The 23653-nt window shown below is 37.9% G+C and overlaps 2 protein-coding genes across 5 annotated transcripts in view; both read right to left on the reverse strand.

The window, feature by feature from the left end:
- Positions 1 to 530: 530 nt before the first annotated feature.
- On the reverse strand, positions 531 to 7876 carry LOC131930345 (uncharacterized). Its single transcript, XM_059286782.1, has 5 exons — positions 7827 to 7876; positions 5066 to 5164; positions 4276 to 4333; positions 3644 to 3841; positions 531 to 2344 (listed from the first exon to the last, which is right to left on the reverse strand). Exons 2-5 carry the CDS (start codon positions 5138 to 5140, stop codon positions 768 to 770), a joined length of 1908 nt encoding a protein of 635 aa, XP_059142765.1. The 5' UTR covers positions 5141 to 5164; positions 7827 to 7876; the 3' UTR covers positions 531 to 767.
- Positions 7877 to 8172: 296 nt separating this feature from the next.
- LOC131930344 (uncharacterized) overlaps positions 8173 to 23653 on the reverse strand; it is a 69271-nt gene continuing 53790 nt past the window's right edge. For 3 of the 4 annotated variants that reach the window (XM_059286776.1, XM_059286781.1, XM_059286779.1), the window contains 7 exons: positions 15876 to 15985; positions 13348 to 13718; positions 12313 to 12361; positions 11329 to 11457; positions 10124 to 10269; positions 9649 to 9787; positions 8173 to 8380 (listed from right to left, as the gene is read on the reverse strand). In XM_059286776.1, the coding sequence (XP_059142759.1) occupies positions 8202 to 8380; positions 9649 to 9787; positions 10124 to 10269; positions 11329 to 11457; positions 12313 to 12361; positions 13348 to 13458 (753 nt within the window). In that variant the 5' untranslated portion in view covers positions 13459 to 13718; positions 15876 to 15985 and the 3' untranslated portion in view covers positions 8173 to 8201. Of the gene's footprint in view, positions 8381 to 9648; positions 9788 to 10123; positions 10270 to 11328; positions 11458 to 12312; positions 12362 to 13347; positions 13719 to 15875; positions 16008 to 23653 lie in introns of all 4 variants that reach the window. The other variant, XM_059286780.1, reaches the window with a different exon arrangement.

Raw genomic sequence — 23653 nt, forward strand, 5'->3', positions numbered from 1 at the left:
AAAATATGGAGTGGGGTGGCTTAAATTTTATCTGGTTGTCTTATGCTGACCTCATTTCATGGGTGTACAAGAAATAAAGTAGCCAGGATAATTTGTTTATATATATATATATATATATATATATATATATATATATATATATATATATATATATATGTGTGTATATATATATATATATATATATATATATATATATATATATATATATATATATATATATAGCCAAAATATATTATATATATTATATATATCTGCTAGAAAATGTTAATTACCTATAAATTTGAACTTTTGATTAAATTAAATATTTTTCTTCGTACTTATTAAAAATTAAAAGCCAAGAAAATGGGTCAGTTTAAAGCCAACTTTCTTCCAAGCAGTCAACTACATTGACTGATTTGAATTTAAAAAAAACTGTTAAAATAGTTGGTCTTTTGTAATATTCAAATCAGGACATAAAATACCTAATTTATTTTTTACTGTAAACCCTATCAACAGTACATTTTTATACTTAACATATTTTGATTGGACAGATGTAGCTATGGTGTGACGGCAGATCTAACATCAATTCAAAAGATTCAGAGTTGGGTTAAAAAACAGAGCAAGTGGTGATGTGACATTAAAGTAGAGCAAAAAACTTTTGACAAAAACCTTCAAGGCTTGATTTAAATATTCAGTAAAATTACATTTTATTAAGGTCAAAGACATCTCATTTTAAATTAAATGCTGAATGTTTTTCTAGAGGGTCTCCAGGAATAAAAATCCAATAATCACTTGGCCAAGCTTAGATTACTCCAATTGACGTTTTCGTTAACTTTATTTATCCGCTCGTAAACACTGTCTGTGCTAGTCGTATTACTTATACACAGAGTGGGTGGAATTATGGACTGGGCGTGAAATAAATGGCCATTGTGGACGGTCCACTCGCTGTCAGACTTGTTGAGTTTTTTGCTCTCAGTGACCCCATTTTGGTAACCATCGCGATGTTTATCTCTCAACGGTGTGAGCTGGTTACTTAACGAAAACACGTCACTTTTGTAGTGAGGACTTGGCCAAAATATAACAGCATCCTCCTGGTACAGGGTTTTAGCTGGCGTGTAGAGTGTAACAACGTCAGTGTTTTCTTCTTCAGATAGGTTGGAGAGGCCACCTGTAATGCTAGTGGTCTCTGGTTCAGTTGAGCAATTTTTCATTGAAGGCATTTGGAGAGGATTTTGATCAATGGAAATATCTGAGAGCTTTGGTGAGTATCTGTTGGAGTGGGGGTCACTGGGGTAGGCATCTCCAGGTTGTGCTGGGTATCTGAGATCTGCAGGATGTGTGGGGTACCCCACAGAGTGCGGGTCATCTCCAGATTGTGCTGGGTACCTGAGATCTGCAGGATGTGTGGGGTACCCCACAGAGTGCGGGTCATCTGCAGGTTGTGTGGGGTATCTGAGACCTTGAGGATGTGCGGGGTACCCCACAGAGTGTGGGTCGTCATGGGAGTAGGGAGCGCTGATGAAGCCACTGGACAGAGACATCAGAGGCATGTCAGAGGTCACTTCCTGTTCTTCCTCCTCCACAGGATCTTCCCTGAAACCACCTCCTGAATTAGCCCCTCTAGCTGGGTAACTGGGCGGGGAGGCAGCTGCTCTGGCAGGGTGCCTCTCAGTGAACATATCCAAGCTTGAATTGTGAACAGTCTCAAAAGAGATTCCCTGATCAAGCAAGACATTTGTGGCCAGGTTTTCTAATGAGCTGGACTTTGTGAACTGCTCTAAATATCTGATGACATAGCTGGCCTGATCTGACTGGCGCCACCCGCTGAAGCTTTGAGAAAAGTTCTGAGGAAGCTGAGAGAGACGGTAGAGCCGGAACAGCAAGATGTCCAGATTCTCCAGCTGCCAGCCATCGGGGCCCAAGGATGCCAGCTTTATCGGCCCCGCCAGTTCAGCGCTGTGGTTCACCGACAAGATATTCTTGAACTCGTGTACGCAGTCAAGCTCCGCTTGCTGGAAACAGTCAAACGTCACCATATGAGGTAGTGATCCATGACCTAGACCTTGGTGCTCACGTAAAGAGTTTATAGACTGCATACACAGAGTGTCTAAATGTGAAATCTGAGCTGTTTCGATTTCCCCCCGCAGCAACTGGCCCAGACGTGGAGAGAGATAAATTAGAACCTCGCTGTCTTTGATTTGGGTGTCCACCCATGAATGGTCGTTGGTGCTGGAGCCACATATAAAACACCTGAGGGCTGACTGTTCGTTGATACACAGGACGTCAACAAAGCGACACAGCAGGGAGACGTGGCTCTCTACTGCCTTCACAAAGTTTGCGTTTTCATTGCAGTAGATCGGTAGTACTGTGGAGAATATCAAAGTACAGGTTATAAGTCTGTTGAAATCTACAGTACTATGGAGAATATCAAAGTACAGGTTATGTCTGTTGAAATCTACAGTACTGTGGAGATATCAAAGTACAGGTTATAAGTCTGTTGAAATCTATAGTACTGTGGAGAATATCAAAGTACAGGTTATAAGTCTGTTGAAATCTATAGTACTGTAGAGAATATCAAAGTACAGGTTATAAGTCTGTTGAAATCTATAGTACTGTAGAGAATATCAAAGTACAGGTTATAAGTCTGTTGAAATCTATAGTACTGTGGAGAATATCAAAGTACAGGTTATAAGTCTGTTGAAATCTATAGTACTGTGGAGAATATCAAAGTACAGGTTATAAGTCTGTTAAAATCTATAGTACTGTGGAGAATATCAAAGTACAGGTTATAAGTCTGTTGAAATCTATAGTACTGTGGAGAATATCAAAGTACAGGTTATAAGTCTGTTGAAATCTATAGTACTGTGGAGATATCAAAGTACAGGTTATAAGTCTGTTGAAATCTATAGTACTGTGGAGAATATCAAAGTACAGGTTATAAGTCTGTTGAAATCTATAGTACTGTGGAGAATATCAAAGTACAGGTTATAAGTCTGTTGAAATCTATAGTACTGTGGAGAATATCAAAGTACAGGTTATGTCTGTTGAAATCTATAGTACTGTGGAGAATATCAAAGTACAGGTTATAAGTCTGTTGAAATCTATAGTACTGTGGAGAATATCAAAGTACAGGTTATAAGTCTGTTGAAATCTATAGTACTGTGGAGATATCAAAGTACAGGTTATAAGTCTGTTGAAATCGATTCTTGAAATGTAAGTTTTAGCATGCTAGATCTAGATCTAATGATTAGCAAGGCAGATAGGTAAAGTCCATCAGTTTTAAAAAGGTCATGTATGGAATGCAAATGTGTGGCCTTTGGGCACTACTTTACCCAGCTTGTTTCATCTTAGGTTTTCACCAGGATTTAAGCTCATCCTTTCTGTGGTATTGTCAAATTGTGAAATAAAATTTTCTCTTTAACAAAATTACACCTAGTTTTTCAATATAAATTTTTTTTTTCATGAATTACTATGGGTGTTGTACTTATTTTAGTTTAAAATTTGATCTAATGATGAAGAGTAGATTAGGTCAAGTTCATCTTTTTTTTTTACCTCAACATTTGAAGGGATGGTGTGACAGAGGATATTGTAAAAACAAGGCTGTATTGAAAGTCAACATTTAAAAACACAATTTTTTTTGGTGAAATGAAAAAAAAATTCATACTGCGAGGCTCTCCTTGTTTGTTGTTGTTAGTTCTATTTTTAGCTGAGGTATTTAGCCAGAGCTTGAGTTTACCCCACACCCTGACCCTCCAGATGACACAGATCACTAGGGCGAGGAAGGTGAAGGTCAAGCAGCACCCGGTGATGATAATTAATCTGTTGTCATCAATTTCTTTTTCTGTTTTGAATTCTGGTGTGTCTGCAATCATATGACAATCATTGCATAAAGTTAACATTCAATCAATTTTAGGTACATCATTGCACAAAGTTAGTATTCAATCAATTTTATGAACATACTAATAATTATGTCTTCTGTAATAAGTTTAAAAAAGTAAAATATTTTGTTAATGACCACATCATATAAGATTTGTTGTATGTAGCCAATATGGCAGTCAAAGCAAAATTGTGCTTAGTTTAAAACCCAGTTTCTGACTCTTAAGTTTTTAGCGACTTGATCAAGCTCTATCAATCTCCGAACAAAAGAATATGTGGGATATTTAATTATTATGGGTTTTATAATTAATAACGTAAGTCTTTTTGGGATTTTAACAATGGGCTCATGTTTTTAAAAAATAAATAGTAAAAAATTTTTTTTTTAAATTAAAAAAAAAAAAAAAAAAAAAAAAAACTTACTTATTGTCAACACAGTCATGAGCTCCTTTATTGTATGGTTGGAATCAATATAGCTTAGCTATGGAAATAAGGGGAAAATTAGTTGTCAATATAGCTTAACTATGGAAATAAGGGGAAAATTAGTTGTCAATATAGCTTAACTATGGAAATAAGGGGAAAATTAGTTGTCAATATAGCTTAACTATGGAAATAAGTGGAAAATTAGTTGTCAATATAGCTTAGCTATGGAAATAAGGGGAAAATTAGTTGTCAATATAGCTTAACTATGGAAATAAGTGGAAAATTAGTTGTCAATATAGCTTAACTATGGAAATAAGTGGAAAATTAGTTGTCAATATAGCTTAGCTATGGAAATAAGGGAAAAATTAGTTGTCAATATAGTTTAGCTATGAAAATAAGGGGAAAATTAGTTGTCAATATAGCGAAATTAGGCAAAATTAAATGGAAAAATTATGTTAATTTAATTTTTGCTATGGAAATAAGAGAAAATTGGATGTTGGTAAAAATTAGCTATGGAAATAAAAGAAAAATATATATCAATGTTACTTATCTTTGTAAACATAAACAATAAATATAATTGTTTTTATCAAAGTACCATCTAATAGGCATTTAAAAAAAATCCCCCTGAAGCTAAACTACTTCATTGTTACTATAATCTACAAATTAGAAATTTCACCTCAACAAAAATCATGAATTTATATCCAAGTATTTGTAAAATGTGAATATGCATGATTAAAACATGAACTAATCTCCATAAATGATTCTTTAAGCAAGAAATACGGGGGCTCACATAAAGGTTGTATTCTGTCAAACTTTTCAAGCCTGGAATCATAAAGTGGATGGTGTCATCTTTTTCCTCCACCATAAGCTTTTCACTTTTGTTGTACACCTGAGGACAAGTCTGAAGTTAGTTTTTTAGATAAGTCTGAAGTTAGTTTTTTTAGACAAGTCTGAAGTTAGTTTTTTAGACAAGTCTGAAGTTAGTTTTTTAGACAAGTCTGAAGTTAGTTTTTAGACAAGTCTGAAGTTAGTTTTTTTAGACTAGTCTGAAGTTAGTTTTTTAGATAAGTCTGAAGTTAGTTTTTTTAGACAAGTCTGAAGTTAGTTTTTTAGATAAGTCTGAAGTTAGTTTTTTTAGACAAGTCTGAAGTTAGTTTTTTAGATAAGTCTGAAGTTAGTTTTTTTAGACAAGTCTGAAGTTAGTTTTTTAGACAAGTCTGAAGTTAGTTTTTTAGACAAGTCTGAAGTTAGTTTTTAGACAAGTCTGAAGTTAGTTTTTTTAGACTAGTCTGAAGTTAGTTTTTTAGACAAGTCTGAAGTTAGTTTTTAAGACAAGTCTGAAGTTAGTTTTTAGACAAGTCTGAAGTTAGTTTTTTAGACAAGTCTGAAGTTAGTTTTTAAGACAAGTCTGAAGTTAGTTTTTAGACAAGTCTGAAGTTAGTTTTTAGACAAGTCTGAAGTAGATTTTTTAGACAAGTCTGAAGTTAGGTTTTAAGACAAGTCTGGTTAGTTTTTAGACAAGTCTGAAGTTAGTTTTTTAGACAAGTCTGAAGTTAGTTTTTAAGACAAGTCTGAAGTTAGTTTTTAGACAAGTCTGAAGTTAGTTTTTAGACAAGTCTGAAGTTAGTTTTTAAGACAAGTCTGAAGTTAGTTTTTAAGACAAGTCTGAAGTTAGTTTTTAAGACAAGTCTGAAGTTAGTTTTTAAGACAAGTCTGAAGTTAGTTTTTAGACAAGTCTGAAGTTAGTTTTTAGACAAGTCTGAAGTTAGTTTTTTTAGACAAGTCTGAAGTTAGTTTTTTAGACAAGTCTGAAGTTAGTTTTTAAGACAAGTCTGAAGTTAGTTTTTAGACAAGTCTGAAGTTAGTTTTTTAGACAAGTCTGAAGTTAGTTTTTAAGACAAGTCTGAAGTTAGTTTTTAGACAAGTCTGAAGTTAGTTTTTAGACAAGTCTGAAGTAGATTTTTTAGACAAGTCTGAAGTTAGGTTTTAGACAAGTCTGAAGTTAGGTTTTAGACAAGTCTGAAGTTAGTTTTTTTAGACTAGTCTGAAGTTAGATTTTAGACAAGTCTGAAGTTAGTTTTTTAGACAAGTCTGAAGTTAGGTTTTAGACAAGTCTGAAGTTAGGTTTTAGACAAGTCTGAAGTTAGTTTTTTTAGACTAGTCTGAAGTAGATTTTTTAGACAAGTCTGAAGTTAGGTTTTAGACAAGTCTGAAGTTAGTTTTTTTTAGACTAGTCTGAAGTTAGTTTTTAGACAAGTCTGAAGTAGATTTTTTAGACAAGTCTGAAGTTAGGTTTTAGACAAGTCTGAAGTTAGGTTTTAGACAAGTCTGAAGTTAGTTTTTTTAGACTAGTCTGAAGTTAGATTTTAGACAAGTCTGAAGTTAGTTTTTTAGACAAGTCTGAAGTTAGTTTTTTTAGACTAGTCTGAAGTAGATTTTTTAGACAAGTCTGAAGTTAGGTTTTAGACAAGTCTGAAGTTAGTTTTTTTTAGACTAGTCTGAAGTTAGTTTTTAGACAAGTCTGAAGTTAGTTTTTTTAGACTAGTCTGAAGTTAGTTTTTTAGACAAGTCTGAAGTTAGTTTTTAAGACAAGTCTGAAGTTAGTTTTTAGACAAGTCTGAAGTTAGTTTTTTAGACAAGTCTGAAGTTAGTTTTTAAGACAAGTCTGAAGTTAGTTTTTAGACAAGTCTGAAGTTAGTTTTTAGACAAGTCTGAAGTAGATTTTTTAGACAAGTCTGAAGTTAGGTTTTAAGACAAGTCTGGTTAGTTTTTAGACAAGTCTGAAGTTAGTTTTTTAGACAAGTCTGAAGTTAGTTTTTAAGACAAGTCTGAAGTTAGTTTTTAGACAAGTCTGAAGTTAGTTTTTAGACAAGTCTGAAGTTAGTTTTTTAGACAAGTCTGAAGTTAGTTTTTAAGACAAGTCTGAAGTTAGGTTTTAGACAAGTCTGAAGTTAGTTTTTTTAGACTAGTCTGAAGTAGATTTTTTAGACAAGTCTGAAGTTAGGTTTTAGACAAGTCTGAAGTTAGTTTTTTTTAGACTAGTCTGAAGTTAGTTTTTAGACAAGTCTGAAGTAGATTTTTTAGACAAGTCTGAAGTTAGGTTTTAGACAAGTCTGAAGTTAGGTTTTAGACAAGTCTGAAGTTAGTTTTTTTAGACTAGTCTGAAGTTAGATTTTTAGACAAGTCTGAAGTTAGATTTTAGACAAGTCAAGTCAGAAGTGAATTTTTAGATAAGTATAAGGTTAGTTTTTTTTTTTAGAAAAGTCTCTGTTTCTGTGATGATAATTTACAACAGTGATGTCTTATGTTTGTGTTGATAAGTTACAGTGATGTCATGTGGTTGTGTTGATAATTTACAACAGTGATGTCTTATGTTTGTGTTGATAAATTACAGTGACATGTCATGTGGTTGTGTTGATAATTTACAACAGTGATGTCATGAGGTCTTGTTGATAAGTTACAACAGTGATGTCATGTGCTGGTGTTGATAAGTTACAACAGTGATGTCATGTGGTTGTGTTTGTTGATAAGTTGATAACATAAAACCTCACCAGTGGTAAGATTTGCTTGAAGCGGACAATGGAGGGATATTGCCTTTCATGCAAGATGTTTTTTAGACAAGTCTGACGTTAGATAACATAAAACCTCATCAGTGGTAAGATTTGCTTGAAGCGGACAATGGAGGGATATTGCCTTTCATGCAAGATGTTTTTTAGACAAGTCTGATGTTAGATAACATAAAACCTCACCAGTGGTAAGATTTGCTTGAAGCGGACAATGGAGGGATATTGCCTTTCATGCAAGATGTTTTTTAGACAAGTCTGACGTTAGATAACATAAAACCTCACCAGTGGTAAGATTTGCTTGAAGCGGACAATGGAGGGATATTGCCTTTCATGCAAGATGTTTTTTAGACAAGTCTGACGTTAGATAACATAAAACCTCACCAGTGGTAAGATTTGCTTGAAGCGGACAATGGAGGGATATTGCCTTTCATGCAAGACTGCCTGAAACTGGTCCGTCAGTTTCTTGTGCTTGTGGATGATGACATGCAGTAGACCAATCTGCTTGTGGTCGAAGTACGTGGTGTACTGGTCCTCTAGGGCTGTGAGGTTGTGTACAAATTAGGAACATCTCATCAGGAGGTCAAAGGGTAATCAATTTATGGAAAGTTTACCTCTAAGGTGCTTAAAATTTTACAATAGGTCACATGGGATTAATAAATGGCAGGAATAGGTCAAAGGTAAATGTTTTATTTTATAATATATTAGGTCAAAGGGAAACAACTTTTGGTAGATTTAATTCAAAGGGAAACAATAGTAGGTTTAGATCAAAGGGAAACAGTGGCAGGTTTAGGTTACAGGGCTTATAACAAAAAAGCCTCTTTTGACAGAATTTTTGAATAGCATTTAATAAATTTTATACTTAAAAAATGCTCATGTTTTTTGGTACTGAAAGTCAACTTAACAAAAGCAAGTTCGCCAGAAAAAAAGCACAGTCTTCCCAGTCCTAATTATATTAGAAAAGATATTCCAATAAGGAAAATAAACTGTGTATTTTGTACTATGAAAGACTTTGTGGAAACATTAAAATTTATTAAAATAAATATAGGCCTCAGAAAAATAAATCATGAGCATGTTTTAAGAAGTAATCTATGGGTCTACATATCTATTATAATTAGACGAATTAATTTTTTTTAAGTGATATGCACTCTTCGAAGTCCCTAAACAACAAGTTCTAACATTGGTATCATACCTTAAAGGCTAGGCACTACTCTAGATTCCAGTCTAAAGGAAACATAAGAACCTGAAGTCCATAATTTAGGTGAAGTAGAGTCCACCTTTTTCTGTGATCTAACATGAAGTGATAGTGTGGTCAGTACTAAGCCCAGCCACCACTTTGCCATATTTGATCAGATACCCATCAGAGCTGGGTGGTCACAGATATATTAATGTCACAGATATATTAATGTCATCAAGCTCAGGATCTGAACTTGAGATAGCAGATATAAATGTATACAGCTGGTCTACAATCTATACAGGTGTAACACAGTCCCCTGCAGTATAAAACATATACAGTTGGTCTACACAGGTGTAACACAGTCCCCTGCAGTATAAAAGCCTAGATACAGCTGTAACACAGTCCCCTGCAGTACAAATGTGTACAGCTGGTCTACACAGGTGTAACACAGTCCCCTGCAGTATAAAAGCCTAGATACAGCTGTAACACAGTCCCCTGCAGTATAAAAGCCTAGAAACAGGTGTAACCCAGTCCCCAGCAGTATAAAAGCCTAGCGACAGGTGTAACCCAGTCCCCAGCAGTATAAAAGCCTTGATACAGGTGTAACAGTCCCCAGCAGTATAAAAGCCCTACCACTTGGAACCTTGAATGACTTCTGCACCAGCTTGGGTAGCTTCTCACTGATTGGCTGGCTGTGCATGATGACCGTCACCTCCCTGGAGATGTTGCGAGACAGTCGCAGACAGTTGAAGAAAAACTGGGCACCGTACGACTGCATCAATCAGACACAAGAAGCACATTTTAATCACAGCAGTAAAAGTTACATTTCTATTGAATACAATTTTAATGCGCAGCGGAAGTTAGGTTTTAATCAACCTTCATTTTAATGCTGAACAAAAGTTCTATATTGATCAACTTTAATTTTAAAGTTAGGTTTTAATTAAATTAAATTTTAATTCTTAGTAGAAGTTAGATTTAAATTTATTTAACTAAAGTGCTTATTAGAATTATATTTTGTTTACAAAAGTTAGATTTTTATTAAATTAGATTTTAATGCTAATTAGCATTTTGATTTTAATAAAAACTTAATATGTGATTAATAGCATACACGCGTTGAAAGTAGCTGGCGGTGAGGGGCTGTCCAATTGCCAAGGTCAAGGTTGAAGCATTCCAGCTGTGGGGTTAAAAACTTGTCACTGTCAAGGTTGACTGTACTGATGCTCAGGAGGAAGCCAGTCAGGAAGTTGTAAGATCCTGGGATGGGAGAAAGTAAGTCAGGTAGTTATAAGATCCTGGGATGGGAGAAAGTGAAGTTATAAGATCCTGGGATGGGAGAAAGTGAAGTTATAAGATCCTGGGATGGGAGAAGAGAGACATTGTTTCAACCAGATTTTCTTCCAGCCATCTCTTTGTCCCCCGAACATTTTTTACTGCCCCCCCCCCCAAACGAAATGAAATTTATATAATTTATATAGAAAATATATACTTTTAACTGTGTCCGCCCCCTCCCCCCCTAAAGAAAGTCTACCGCCCTCCTGAAAATTTCAAGTGCCCCCCTCAGAGAAAAAAGTCTGGAAGAAACACTGATTTCAACCAGATGTCATCACACACTGCATGTGGACAGAAGCAATTAGAGACTAATGACAAATATCTGGCAATAACAGAAAGCTGACATCAATTATAGACATAAGGAGATTAAAAAATAGCTTTTGCTGGTTTTTTTTTTTTAAGTTGATTTTAACAATGTAATGTAGTATATAAGTGACTTAAATCATGAATTTTTTTTTTTTTTTAATTAAATAAAATCTTACAGAAAAAGAAAATCTTTCAAAAACAAAATTTATTTTAAACATTATCTCTTTCCTCACTCTAAACAACTTGCCTATTGGTACGATTAAGGAAAATACATTAAATACAAATATTTAAAATTTTAATTAATTCATAAAAAATTAATTAGGCATCCAATTAAGTCAAATTTAGTTTCAGATTGCATTGTCTTCATGTCTTGACCCACGTGCCAACTTTGAATCGTATCGGTCAAGAAGAACTGTCCAAATTTTCACTCCTGCGTTTCGGTCTAGACTGACGACTTACGACTGACGAGGAAGTGAGTTAAATAAAAGCTTGTAAAAATGATCTTCATTATTAAATAGATGTTATTAAATATTTAATTTTGTGATAATTTAGTCACTATATAAAAACAGGTTTTCCAACCATCTACCCCCCCCCATCCCTAATGTCCTACAGGGCTCTCATGTCCACATACGTCTGTTATGGAACAACATACACGGGTCAAGTCTTCACGCTACTGACCGTCATCCGGTGCTCCCCACTCCAGGTCCACATAGCGGTACTTCTCATCTGTTGACGTCTTCATGGTCAAGTTCCAGATCCTTCCTGCGATGTTGGTGTCCCCACCCTTGGCCTGATCATGGACATCAACTGGGGACAGGTGGGTTGGTTTACTTTTTGTCACAAGGTATGGGCTGGAGGGGTGGGGGGTGGGGTGGAGAGGTGTGTGGTGGAGGAGGGTGTGGGGTGGAGGGGTGGGGTGGAGGGGTGGGGGTGGGGTGGAGAGGTGTGTGGTGGAGGGGGTGTGTGGGGTGGAGGGGGTGTGGGGTGGAAGGGGTGTGGGGTGGAAGGGGGTGTGGGTGGAGGGGGGGTGTGGGGTGGAGGGGTGTGTGGGGTGGAGTAGAGGGTATGGCGTGGAGGGGGTTTGGGGTGGAGGGGGGTATGGGGTGGAAGGGGTGTGGGGTGGAATCTAAACATTGTGTTAAATATGTCATGACAAAAAGTTTGATTTTATGTCTCAGTTGTCAATGTTTTAGTGTCATATGTCAAAGACAAATGTCACAATGTTGTGTCACTCTCAATGTTTTGTCATGCGTTAAACGTCATTTTCGAGTGTCAGTCTTGTATCTGTATGGTGATTCAGTAATTTGTGACAAAGCCTAGTGACAAAACTAGTTTAATGTTGTCATATCAGTGTCAAGTGTCACACTTGACATGTCAGTGGGGTTTGTCTGTATTGTTTAGTACTACCTTGGGCCAGTGTCAAATGTCAGTTGGTCATAAGTAAGTGGGCCATGTGTCATGAGTTAAAGTGCCAGTGTGCCATGTGTCAGTCTATCAGTGCCATGTGTCAGTGCCATGTGTCAGTGTATCAGTGCCACGTGTCAGTTCCACGTGTCAGTGTTAAGTGTCAGTGTCATATACCAGTGTGCCATATGTCAGTGTGTCATATAACAGTGTGGCATGTGTCAGTGCCATATGTCAGTGTGTAAAGAACACACTTACCGTAACTACACATTGTGTCAGAGATCTTTATGGTACACTCAACGTCATGCTGAAAGATTTAAAAAAATTATGTTTGGAGTAACCGATGATGGATCACAGGCATTACAACCCCCCTCATGGTTAATTACCCCCCTTCCCCCTACCACGGTCAAATATCACCCCCTCTCCACCACCACGGTCAATTCCCCCCCCCCAACCAAAATAGTCAATTACCACCTCACCCCCACCCCCCATCACCATGGTCAATTACACCCCTCCCCCCACACACACCACGGACAATTACCACCCACCCTCCTTAAGAATACATATTAAAATTATCCTAATTCATCTAGAATGTCACTATCATCAACCATATCCCTAACTTATCCTTAACCTCTACATCCATTTTAAATGTGCCTAATCTGGCACTGTATATACGTAGTTTTAAAATAGGCAGGTAGGTGATAGCATTACCTAGATAAAATCTCTATATTCTACATAGGGATATAGGAAGGTCTTCATTACGGAAATATCACTCACTAATTAGCCTAAAGATTTATTAGCATGATAAACACAGCTACAGATAGACACATGAAAACGCTCCTGGTCATTATGACTAGTTGGGGGTTAGAGAAGCAGACGATAGATCCACGCGCTAAAGAAATATGTCGTCTGCTGGAAATAGACGGATCGATGTAGAGTGAGTTGTGACAATAATGTCAATTCAATCAGAGTTAAGATTTTAGTGGCGGGGGGGGGGGGGGGGGGGGGGGGGGGAAAGGGGGGGGGGGAAAGGGGGGGGGTGAATACGTAATTAAGTTCACGTGGCTCTAAAAATACATTGTCGCGTCATACGCGTCACGCGAATTACGTAATACATTGTTGGGTGTGACAAAATGACGTTGAAAGTAGACGTTTAACCAGTGACGTCACTAAAGGTTTGATCAATAGCTAGATACTAATTTTTAAAGAGATACAATGGCTGACGTGACAAAATGTGTGACAATACGTTTGACCACTGGCGTGACACTGACGTGACATGAACGTGACACTCACCGAACAGCTCTTGAAACAGTCCGGCCTCTTGTCGATCAGGTGCGCGGACACGCCCGCCCCCTGGGTCGAGCAGACGATCAGCAGAAGACACAGCAGATGCAGCGACACCATAGTCTCAGCCTCATCGACACATAGTCCCCCAAACAGCAGACGCCAACAGTAGACGGCAACAGTAGACTGGTCACAGCGACCTGCTATCAGACAGACACGCTTGAATCACGCCACCCTGATCTGCCGGCTCACGGCAGACGACGAGCGTGAGTTGAAGTGGACGCTGGTCATCGTGTGCCAGTTTGACCAATGTTTACGTTTTGTGAAAACTTGTTGACTGCCGCGTGGCTAGGCCGCGCAGGACGAGGAGAGTCAGCACACTGGGAATAAAATCAATAACATCGCCAGGCTGTTTACAGCGTCTTCAAGATTGGGGAGTTTAAACTAGGACAGGACAGGTTAAAGTGGGGAGTAGGTCAGGTGGGGAGTAGGTCAGGTGGGGAGTAGGTCAGGTGGGGAGTAGGTCAGGTGGGGAGTAGGTCAAGTGGGGAGTAGGTCAGGTGGGGAGTAGGTCAGGTGGGGAGTAGCTCAGATGGGGAGTAGATCAGGTGGGGAGTAGATCAGGTAAGTCAGGTTTTAGTGGGGAGTAGGTCAGGTGGGGAGTAGGTCAGGCGGGGAGTAGGTCAGGTGGGGAGTAGGTCAGGTGGGGAGTAGGTCAGGTGGGGAGTAGGTCAGGTGGGGAGTAGGTCAGGTGGGGAGTAGGTCAAGTGGGGAGTAGGTCAGGTGGGGAGTAGGTCAGGTGGGGAGTAGGTCAGGTGGGGAATAGGTTAGGTGGGGAGTAGGTCAAGTGGGGAGTAGGTCAGGTGGGGATTAGGTCAGGTGGGGAGTAGCTCAGATGGGGAGTAGATCAGGTGGGGAGTAGATCAGGTAAGTCAGGTTTTAGTGGGGAGTAGGTCAGGTGGGGAGCAGGTCAGGCGGGGAGTAGGTCAGGTGGGGAGTAGATCAGGTGGGAGAGTAGGTCAGGTGGGGAGTAGGTCAGGTGGGGAGTAGATCAGGTGGGGAGTAGGTCAGGTAAAAGTGGAGAGTAGGTCAGGTGGGGAGTTGGTCAGGTGGGGAGTAGATCAGGTGGGAGAGTAGGTCAGGTGGGGAGTAGATCAGGTGGGGAGTAGGTCAGGTGGGGAGTTGGTCAGGTGGGGAGTAGGTCAGGTGGGGAGTAGGTCAGGTGGGGAGTAGGTCAGGTTGGGAGTAGATCAGGTGGGGAGTAGGTCAGGTAAAAGTGGAGAGTAGGTCAGGTGGGGAGTTGGTCAGGTGGGGAGTAGATCAGGTGGGAGAGTAGGTCAGGTGGGGAGTAGATCAGGTGGGGAGTAGATCAGGTGGGGAGTAGATCAGGTGGGGAGTAGGTCAGGTGGGGAGTAGGTCAGGTGGGGAGTAGATCAGGTGGGGAGTAGATCAGGCGGGGAGTAGGTCAGGTGGGGAGTAGGTCGGATGGGGAGTAGGTCAGGCGGGGAGTAGGTCCGGTAAAAGTGGGGAGTAGGTCAGGTGGGGAGTAGGTCAGGTGGGGAGTAGGTCAGGTAAAAGTTGGGAGTAGGTCAGGTGGGGAGTAGGTCGGGTAGGGAGTAGGTCAGGTGGGGAGTAGGTCAGGTGGGGAGTAGGTCAGGTGGGGAGTAGGTCAGGTAGGGAGTAGGTCAGGTGGGGAGTAGGTCCGGTGGGGAGTAGGTCAGGTAGGGAGTAGGTCAGGTTGGGAGTAGGTCAGGTGGGGAGTAGGTCAGATGGGTAGTAGGTCAGGTGGGGAGTAGGTCAGGTGGGGAGTAGGTCAGGTGGGTAGTAGGTCAGGTGGGGAGTAGGTCAGGTGGGGAGTAGGTCAGGTGGGGAGTAGGTCAGGTGGGGAGTAGGTCAGGTGGGGGAGTAGGTCAGGTGGGGAGTAGATCAGGTAATTGTGGGGAGTAGATCAGGTAATTGTGGGGAGTAGTTCAGGATTTAGGCGGGAGCAGGTCAGACCTTAGAGAATTTGTTTTAAGATGTTTACCCTCATTAAGAATTAACTTAAGACAAATACTATTATTTGTTGGGAAAATTTGCTGAAATCAACATTGTTGAGGCAAAGAAAAATTTATTTTCTATCCGCATTGTAATTAATATGGTGTTACTTTACAACTTACTTAAAAATATGTTATCGCACACACAGACACACACATACACACACACACACAGCCCTTATTTTTAACACAATGGAATTAAAAAGAAAGGTTTTAAAGTCAAGTGTATGTGTATATTTATACACACATTTTTTTCTACTGTGTCGTCCACTGGCGGCGTCTCGTTTTCGACACATTTTAGGCCTTGACACAACACACAAACCTTTTTTTTAAAGGCGCAATTTAAAAAAAATGCGATTAATTTATAAAAATATTAATTTACAAATTTATTTATGAAATATTGATTGATTAGGTTAATTGAACAGTTTTTATTACAATTCAAGAAAAGTTAAAAAAAAATTTAAATGCGAAATAACATTAAATTTGAATTTTAAAAATTACCTTTTATAATGCAAAATGGTGACGTGACATTCTCTCGTCACACGTCACAGATCATCACTCAGGTCCAAGGCGCAACTTCCCATATGTGTGACGTCATGTAAGGACGGCCCCTAAAATGTGAAAACATATCAACTGTGAGGGCATATTATCGCTAGAAGTTACTATCTACCTGAGAGTGGCGTCAAGTCAAACCCACCGATGGTGTTGCTGTCGTTTAACCCATCGATGGTGTTGTTGTTAAACATCCCCACAATGCTAAACTCACCAACATTCCGTGTGGTTACCCCCACACGGACGCTCACTATAAAATTCGTCATATTAGCACCGTGTTCAACCCTTCAATCGCACGTCAACATTTTCAAAAAATGTAATCAAATTTTCCGTTGAGTTCTACCCGAAAAAGACCGATAATAAACATTGAACCTTTTAACTAGATCACCGGATAATTAGTCTGAGAAGTTAATTTCTGAAATTAAATTTGGAAGAAAAGAGTTTTTAAAAAGTGGACGTACTTTAAGATTACCCCCTAACGATGCCATATTTGGAGTGTCAGACATGAAACGGTAGGATGTACTTTAAAAAAAAAAATTAAATTGCCGCACTTTTGTGAAAATCCTGGTCATTAGTGTGACACAGTGCGGCAAGAAACGCCTCGTTATTGAAGTATATACTTAGTGGTCAAGCTTTTTAGGCGATTTTTATCTCCCCCTTCCCCACCGTCACACATTGTCACAAAAAGAAGGACCCCCCCCCCACCTTAAAATGAAGTCACATCTCAGCCTACAACCCCTAAATTTGCAGTTTAATTTTGTTTTTAAACATCAATTTCTTTATAGAATTTTCCAGATTTGTTTCAATATAGTGTATATTAATATATAATACAATTTACAAAAACAGAAATAAAAAAAAAATAATGGCTAAAATTCAGCCTTCATCGTTACTCTTTTTAAAAAAAAAAAAAAGCAACAATATGACATCACAATTTCTGACCACCCCACTCCCCCTCATCACACATCGTCACACTTTGAGTGTGACGTCATTTATGGACGACCCCTTAATTCTTTTAAAAAAATGGATACTAAGTAATGGACTATGATTCTGGTATTTAGTTTGAAATTTTAAAAGCAAACCTTAACTTTAAAATGAGTATCGAGTTTTACAATTACTGGAGCGCTTTTTAAATGAGTTAACAAAGGCGCCTATTTGTTTATTGTTAATAAACAAGTCATTATAAAGAACTCCAGTAAGATCAAAACAAAGCAAGCTTAAACTCCTTTAAGCTCCGAACTGAGCTAACCCAGATGCAGTCAGTTAACATCTTCTATCACGTGATATATAGGCCAGCTGCGTCACTCGGACATTAGCAGACGACGTTAATTATAATTAAAGCGTCGATTCGTTATGTCCTTTATGAACGGGAGCTAATCACAGGGGGAAAAAACTCGTCCAGAATATCGTTCTCTCGAAGATGTTGACAAACTAATTAACTAAGATGAAGATGGCTAGGCTCAATATAATTAGCTGTGGCACAAGTAGAGCAAATGAGACAACGTGATCGACTGGTAACCCAAACGTCTCGAGTTCGAATCCTGGGTTCGTGTCAGTACAAAATCCATAAGTCAACCCAAATCTGATGGGTACCTGATTTACGTTAGGAAAAGTAAAGGCGACTGGGCATAGTTCTGAGCACACTATTCATTCATATGCCGAGGTTACCGAAACATATGAACTCTACTTCACCTGCCCCATGGACCGTCAAGTAGAGCAAGCATAACGTGTGTCATTCTACCACCAGAAAACGCAATCATCCACACAAAAGAAAGGAATGTATTTTTATAAATCCCCTAAATAAATAATTTTCTTCTTCGCTTATTTCAATTCTCATAAGAGCATATGCCATTCGCAACATCCTTCCATACTTTTCTGTTCTCTGACATTTTTTCCACATTTCTTTCCAATAAGTTTCATGTCTTCATTCAATTTATCTAACAGAAACTTTCTCTAACCTAAACTTTCACTAACTAAAACTTTCACTAACAGAAACTTTCACGAACTAAAACTTTCAATAACCTAAACTTTCACTAACTAAAATTTTCACTAACAGAAACTTTCACGAACTAAAACTTTCAATAACCTAAACTTTCAATAACAAAAACTTTCATTAACCAAACACTCCAAAATCAAACAACTGCTGCCTTGTAGTTTGTTCTTGGTTGGAAAAAGGCTATGGAAAGAAATCCAAAAAGAAAAGCAGGCTGAAATCGGAGTTAATGGCCTGATTGGCGCATAACCAGTTGACACGTATCCTTAATTGTGATGGAGAGGATCCCTGACTACAATTAAGAACGAAGAAGAAGAAGATTAACCAAACTAAATAAAAATGACGCATAAACCAATACTGCCCACAAATTCTACAGACGTTTTAATCGTTTACTGCAGTCTTTACGTTTCTTTGGCATTTCGTCACATTTCAGTGACCTTTCGTCACATTTCACTGACCTATTCTCACGTTCCATGTCGTCACGACAAATGTTACATCATCACCTTGGTTAGGTAGGTTATCCCAGAAAATAATATGCGTTTGACACAAACGTATACATAACAACAAAACAACAACTAAACGACAACAGCAGCCGCAACAAGTTTTCACACCACTTCTGTGTTAGTTACTCCCATTTAAGAACATTGTGAGTGTCCTAATACTGAGGTAGTAAGTCGATGGTCAGACTAAGATAAGAGGACGGAGAACGACTTTTGAACACAGGAAGCTTCTACGTTCACGAACAATAAATACTTTCGTTCTGTCCAGTTCTTATTTTTTATAAAACTTGCTACAAAAAATATCGCGTAAACAACTGAATAAGGCATATGGAGGAAGTTTTAAAAATGTATAACGAGTCTGAATAAAAATGGTTTTCAATATTCTATGCATTTTAAATTCATAAAATACATTTTACCGGAACTTTCAATTTAATGTGTCTGCGTTTTTCTTGTTAACTTCTGAAATTGCTATTTTTTATGATTTAATTGGCGTATTGATCGTGGTTTTTCCATAAAATTCTGTTGTAGTCTGGTCAAAGTTGGGGATATACCAGCAGAGTATCAGCATAACTAGGTCTTCAGTCTGAATACATTACGTACTTCAGACCAGATGCTGCCCAAATTTCCCCATAAAAAACCTTTACAGCGAGGCAGTTATGCATAAAGAAGATGTGTGTGTGGGTGTGGTATGACCTATTAAGGAGATATGTATGCGTACTGTTGGTGTCTTGGGTGTATGAAGGATGTACAGGGATAGGGAGGGAGTAGGTCTTTTATGTTTTTATAGAGGTGTAGATGTTTGGTGTCGAGTTTGTAGGGATGATGTATATGTTTGGTGTCTAGAATGTAGAGAGGGTGTGGATGTTTGGTATCTAGGATGTAGGGAGGGTGTGGATGTTTGGTGTCTAAGGTGTAGAGATGGTGTGGATGTTTGGTGTCTAGGATGTAGAGAGGGTGTGGATGTTTGGTGTGTAGGGTGTAGAGATGGTGTGGATGTTTGGTGTCTAGGATGTAAAGAGGGTGTGGATGTTTGGTGTCTAGTGTGTACATAGGGAGCGCTATTAAAAAAAATCTATAATCAGGGTAGGAGTAGATGTTTGGTGTGTCTAGGGTGTAGATGTTTGGTGTCTAGGTTGTAGGGATGGAGTAGATGTTTGGTGTCTAGAATAAAAGAGGTAGATGACAGCAGAACAAGAAGATTTAGACACTCCGTGTTTAGTTTCTATTTAACTTCTTTCTTCTTTTTCTTCTGAGTCCTTTATGGTATTTATTTTGAAGGATTTAGACAAGTCCAAATTCGTGGATAAACTGGACTGTTTTCTGCAGATTGAGGCTGTCTCGTATAGTTTTTCCGTAACTATTGAGTGTTTACTAGCAAGTTAAAAAATCACTTCCATTCCTACATAATTTTCTGTACACGATCGTTTAAACCTAACCTACTAAACTAATTTATTAAAAGGGCCACGCTAAAGCGAACACCAAACTAAAATTAATTGGCGTAATTTAATCTACCATAATTAGCCTCGGCCTACATCAGAGAAAAGGTGTTCACCTTGTTAAAAAAAATCTCTCTGAACCGCAACGTTACGTAACTAAGGTAAACAAACAAACCAATGTGATTTTTATTCCAGTTATGGTTGCTGATCAGAAGAAAATGTTCTTGTTAAATCGTGTGTTTGTAGGCTAATTGCGAGCTAATTAAAGAAAAGGCATCAAGATAATAAGACATCCGCAGTTTACCAATTAGGAAACAAAAACTTAAGAAAGCATTTTAGAAATTTGGCATCTGGTGGAATTAAAAAAAAATTTATATAATTAAATTATCGTACAAGCAAAGCTACAAGAAACTATGAATGAATTTTAAATCCACTCATAATCAAAATTAGGCTACAATGACTAGTTAAATTTATTGTAAGTATATTTATAAATAAACAAATAAACAGGCCCAATCTGCAAGCGGATTGCACAATAGCGAGAACTATATAACAAATATTAAATCGAATACAATACTTCTTATATTTGTTACTACAGACAATTGCACATACACGCATCTTGATGTTACTTGTTTTAATTGTAAATAAAAGTATTTTTTAAAAAAAAAAAAAGGAATACAAAATTATAATTTAAAGTGTAAATAAAAAAAAATAAGTATAACTTATAAGAAGAGATATCGTTATTATTGGGGAAAATGTTAGGACTTTCATCAAAGAGGACAAATGTTTAGGGCTATCATCAAAGAGGGGAAATGTTTAGGGCTATCATTAAAGAGGGGAAATGTTTAGGGCTATCATTAAAGAGGGGAAATGTTTAGGGCTATCATCAAAGAGGGGAAATGTTTAGGGCTATCATCAAAGAGGGGAAATGTTTAGGGCTATCATCAAAGAGGGGAAATGTTTAGGGCTATCATCAAAGTGGGGAAATGTTTAGGGCTATCATTAAAGAGGGGAAATGTTTAGGGCTATCATCAAAGAGGGGAAATGTTTAGGGCTATCATCAAAGAGGGGAAATGTTTAGGGCTATCATCAAAGAGGGGAAATGTTTAGGGCTATCATCAAAGTGGGGAAATGTTTAGGGCTATCATCAAAGTGGGGAAATGTTTAGGGCTATCATCAAAGTGGGGAAATGTTTAGGGCTATCGTCAAAGTGGGGAAATGTTTAGGGTCATCATCTAATATAGGGGGGGGGGGGGCATGTTTAGGGCTATCGTCAAACACCAGACTGATCTAGGAGACGATGAGAAACAACTTAAGTAATCGCACTGAATGCAACATCACGGAATTGTTGTCATTGATAGCTTTATCCTCAATCTGGATATGAGATCAATCGGTATCGATGTAGATGAAAAAAGGAATCGATGCCGAATCGATCTTGTTCTGGAAATCAAACAAAAGCGGAAAACTCCTAGCTCTGGGCGGGATCGCTTTCAAACAAGAAATTCTATAGTCGCTCACTGTGGCTGCGACAGCTGTAGAACCGTTTCGAATACTCGGCATCGATGCTGCCCACCCCACGGGTAAACTTGTCAACATTGGGCTCGGGGTAAGTCCTCACTCGGGGCAAACCATTCAGCCGTGTCCGATCAAATACAAAGCCATTGATCCTTGTTTTGTTTTTTGTACCGTCGTTTATTTTTTCCTGGCACTAAAATGGGGGACCAGATAATCTAAAATCTGCGTAAGTTTCGGTTACAATCTCAGCTTTAAAAAAAAAATTAAATTTATTTTTGGAGAGATCTAGCTCCGAGCTAAAAAATAAATAAAGAACCCCTAATAAGCCCTATGTCTATATTGAACGAACATTTTAAGCTAAAACTTTTAAGATTTTGTTCTACGCTATAGATCAGATTATCCCGGGATAATCGGTATCCAACGGATTTGTTAAGTTAAGTCTAAGACAAGTATGAAGTATCTAGAGGAATTATCCCTTCGTTTTGACAGGTTCCCAATAATTTCTAGACCACATTTTGTTTTAGGTCTTAACACAAAAAAAAAAAAAAAACAATCAGGCCATCTGGATTGAAGCAGCGTCAGAATATTTCAAATCATCAAATATAAAATAAAGATTTTAACTTATTACATGAAGTGTTTTAAATTAGTAAAATACATTAAGATTTTAAATTATCAAATCGAATAAGGCTCTTAAATTATTAAGTCATGCGAAGATTTGGATTTATTAAATAAAACTAAGATTTTATATTATTCAATAAAAATGAGATTTGAAATAATAAAATTTAATAAATATTTTAAATCACGTGACGCTGGCGAGTAATAAAAAAATATTTAAAACTCAGTTAAGTTTTTACACCACTCAACTACAGTCCAATGCAGCGGCTGTGAATGCCGTCACGTGATTGTACACGTGACCTCGACATTTCCTTTTTTTTGCCGAGATAATTAGGTAAATGTAACTTTAAATATTGTGTAATGGCAAACATATGTCCAAATAGAACAAAGCCGGGATTAAAATAAAAATGGAGAATCCAAACTATGTAAACAAAAATATAAAACTTTCTAGGCCAGTGCTGACGTCATCGATGCAAAAAAAAACAACAGAGGCAGGATTGGACAAGAAACAAAAATCGTTACTATAAATAGAAAACGTTTATATTTATAGAATTTGTTTTAGAAAACACGTATTTTGAGGCCTCGAGAACAAATATTTATTTAACATAACTATTTGGATATAGTTACAAACTATTATCTCTTATATTTTGACAACAGTGTGAAAATAACAGTGAAGGAAATCTCTATTTTCAACGCTTAATTAGGACTTCGTTTTTTAATTTCGTTTTTTTTTTTTTGTTTGTAAAAAGTGTTTTTTTCAGTCCACTCTCTAGGCAGTGTTTGCCTGGTAACGAACAGCTGGTCCAATGGTAGTCCATCAGACACCTCGCTACTACTGTATTGTTCCATGCTCCAGTGTTTGCCTGGTAACGAACATGGCTGGTCCATTAGTAGATCATCAGACAACTCGCTACTAGACTAGTGTGAGAGGCTTGCCATAACAAAAAAACAGTTATGCTAATGCACATTGAAAATACGGTAGGGAAATGTAAATTATTGCAATGTAAAACCACATGGTGATCAAATCAATAACAAAAGGTACACGACGATGCTAAAGGATAAAACACACAGCTGACTTCGTCCTCGTTTGAAAATGAGTGCGTTGGTCCATGTAAAAAGATATGTGCATGCTGTTGTTTCGCCAATCAAGATTTGAACCCAAACCAGTCATCTCCTCATCGTCTGGAGTTCAGTTGGACCAGAAGGGTTGGTATTTTGTGACAACATTAGTTGAGACTGACCGAGAGATTTGAAATGAAATCGATTGGATCACATTTTCTGTTTAACACACCCACATCACTAGCGTGGGTGTAAGACAGACTACTCATAGAACTAACTCCTGTCACACAAAAACGACAGTTACAATATTACAAAATGGGGGTTGGTTTTTATTTATTTATTTATTTTTTTGTGAAGTTTGTAACTTTACTCATAGCATCAACTGACCGCGAATTAAAGCAGAATTAAAAGTATATTAAATGGGGCTTAAAATACACGTTTAGTGGTTACCCCATACGTATTGTTCTCTTCTTTAGGTCACTGAGAGTCGGTCTAAATCAGGATCGATACCGTCAGACAATTGAAAGCGCTGTTGTAAAGACGCCTCAGCTAAAAATATGTATCTCGGCGAGCTGAAACACTGGCGGTATCGAGCCCGTCTGACGTAAGACAACT

Source organism: Physella acuta, unplaced genomic scaffold, assembly GCF_028476545.2.
Source record: "Physella acuta isolate Inbredline_101_S28 unplaced genomic scaffold, ASM2847654v3 ptg001761l, whole genome shotgun sequence".
Lineage (NCBI taxonomy): Eukaryota > Metazoa > Mollusca > Gastropoda > Physidae > Physella > Physella acuta.